The 2,322-nt window shown below is 25.5% G+C and overlaps 1 protein-coding gene across 1 annotated transcript; it reads right to left on the bottom strand.

The window, feature by feature from the left end:
* Positions 1-232: 232 nt before the first annotated feature.
* ENU1_117850 (cell differentiation family, rcd1 family protein) lies at positions 233-1,249 on the bottom strand (the record flags this gene model as incomplete). Its single annotated transcript, XM_008859733.1, has 1 exon — positions 233-1,249. One exon carries the CDS (start codon positions 1,247-1,249, stop codon positions 233-235), a length of 1,017 nt encoding a protein of 338 aa, XP_008857955.1.
* Between the last annotated feature and the right edge of the window lie 1,073 nt (positions 1,250-2,322).

Genomic DNA, 2,322 nt, shown 5'->3' with positions numbered 1-2,322 from the left:
AACTGGAACAAACCATTGTGGAGCTGACATTGATTCAATTATCTATTAGTACTATTTTTTTAAGTAAAGAGAAAAACCCTTTTAAGTTCTTATGATTTAATAATAAAAGAATTATTTTTTATAGTTTTAATGAAGAAAGATGATTTGATGAGAATGAAAAAGAGATGATAATAACCAAAGAATATTTAATCAAATCCACCTTATATAACATGAGACAAGAATAATCCCCAACTCATTTTGGAGAAAAACTGATATTTCTACAAAATTCATCATATTTTGGTTTTAAACTAGGTTCTTTACTTACTATGTATTCCAAAAGATGGTCTTTGAAAAGCCCTTTATACTCTGTCACAACTGAGTGGAGCTGAGGTGTTGCTTTTGGATTTGTTGATAATCGGTTTAAACAATCCAAAGAATAACGAACAAGACGACCGTTGACATCTCTTTTTTGCATAACAGTTGTTACTATTGAATGACAAAGAAGGTTGGCAATTGATAAAATCTTTTGTGGTGTTTCACAAACATTTTCTAATGCAGTACTTTCACTAAATAATTTGGAAAGAATAAAGGTAGCAATGACTCGTGATATTTCTGCAGCATGTTGTATAGAAACAATACAAATCATCAATACTTCTTTATCCATTAAATATTTAACAATTTGAGGGTCTCGAGTTTTAGACATAGCTCCTATGACTCCAAGTGATGTTAAACGTAAATACTCAATTTCTCTTTCAACTTGAGTGAGAGCGAAGATTGGAGTCAAAAAATAAATAATATCAATTCCAATCAAAAAGTGTTGGGTCTTTGGATGAGAGGCAATTGTTTGGAGTAATGCCAAAGCTTTACAAACTCTTTGAATCAATGAATAAGATGATACAGCAAGAGTTTCTTTGTGTTTACCAGATATGTAAGGATAAACACTAACAATTTCTTCAAGTAAAATGACAACCGTACCATATGAATACCACAAAGGAATAGCTAGGTCTGGGTGCTTATCAGCAATTACTGATAAAGCGTTTAAAGAGTCAAGACGTTTTTCAATATCTGCTAAATCAGCAATTAATTGACACGTTTCAGGAGGAAGGTCAGGTAAGTTGAAGCTAGGAGAAGGTTTAGGAGATTGTTCCACTTTAGCAGCAGGTTTTTCAGTTTTTTGTGGAGTCTGTTGTTGAAAATTTTGTTGTTGAGATTGTTGTTGCCCTTTATTTCTGTTTCTTTTTCCTCCTTTTGCTGAAAGAGGAGGGAACATTGTGTTGATTGACATTCAATTTATTTTCCAGTTTTTCTTTCCTTTTTTTATTTTTTAATTTTTTTTTATTTAATAACATTTTCTTTTTTTTTATTTTTTATTATCACCCCTCTTATTCATTAAGTTGCTTGATTATGGTTGAATTATTTGGATTTTATTTTTCTGTTCTTAAAGTATTATAATTAATATATCTGAATTTATTGGTTATATTATTGAAGATAATTTTGTTATACAATGAAATAAGACATTTTAATAGATAGGGAATTACATTTTTATAAAAATAAAAAGATTAATGTTCTATTCAAAACTCACAAAAGATATATTGGATAAGTCAATCACTTTGTTTTTAATTGGTTGTTTCAAAAAGATGTATCATTGCTAATGATGAGTTATATTTTATTCTAAAAAATATTTATTCTCTTAATTATACATATAAATATATGTTTAAGTGATTAGGAATTTCTGCATGATATTTTTTCAAGTCTTTTTTTAAAAAAAAATAACTTCATTTTTCCATCTCAAATTAAAAAAATTATGCATAAGAATGACACTCTCCTTTTTTATTACTTCCTTTATTTATAAAAATGAGTATATAAATACTTTTTTGTATATTTATCTTTATTGATTTATCGATTTAAAACACATTATTCTAAGTTACTATGTGGAGTTAGAATTGTTATTAATTTTCATCAAGTATTCTATTATAATAATATCTTTATAAATTCTCTTCATCAGAGTTTACCTTATTCTCTTTAAATAATACTTATTTTTAGTTGGTATTATCAAATTAATCATATTTATTTTCTCTTTTTTATTTAGGTATTTTTTTCTTTTATTGAATGTACATTATATCAATTATTTCTCGTTTTTATTCAATAGATACATGCCTTTTTATAATTATTTATGATTTAAAACGTTAACAAATTATTTTTAGTATGATGTTTTTGGTTTTATTTTATAACTTTTATTCATTTGATTTATTTCTTTATATTATTAAGTTATTTGTTATTGTTCTATTAATTATATTTTAATTTTTACATAATAAATAATAAATTAAGGTTTAATAATTTTAA

The sequence above is a fragment of the Entamoeba nuttalli genome (genome assembly GCF_000257125.1).
Source record: "Entamoeba nuttalli P19 unplaced genomic scaffold asmbl_5025, whole genome shotgun sequence".
Lineage (NCBI taxonomy): Eukaryota > Evosea > Mastigamoebida > Endamoebidae > Entamoeba > Entamoeba nuttalli.
Note: the sequence above shows the minus strand (reverse complement) of the source record. Positions and strands in the feature narration are given on the sequence as shown.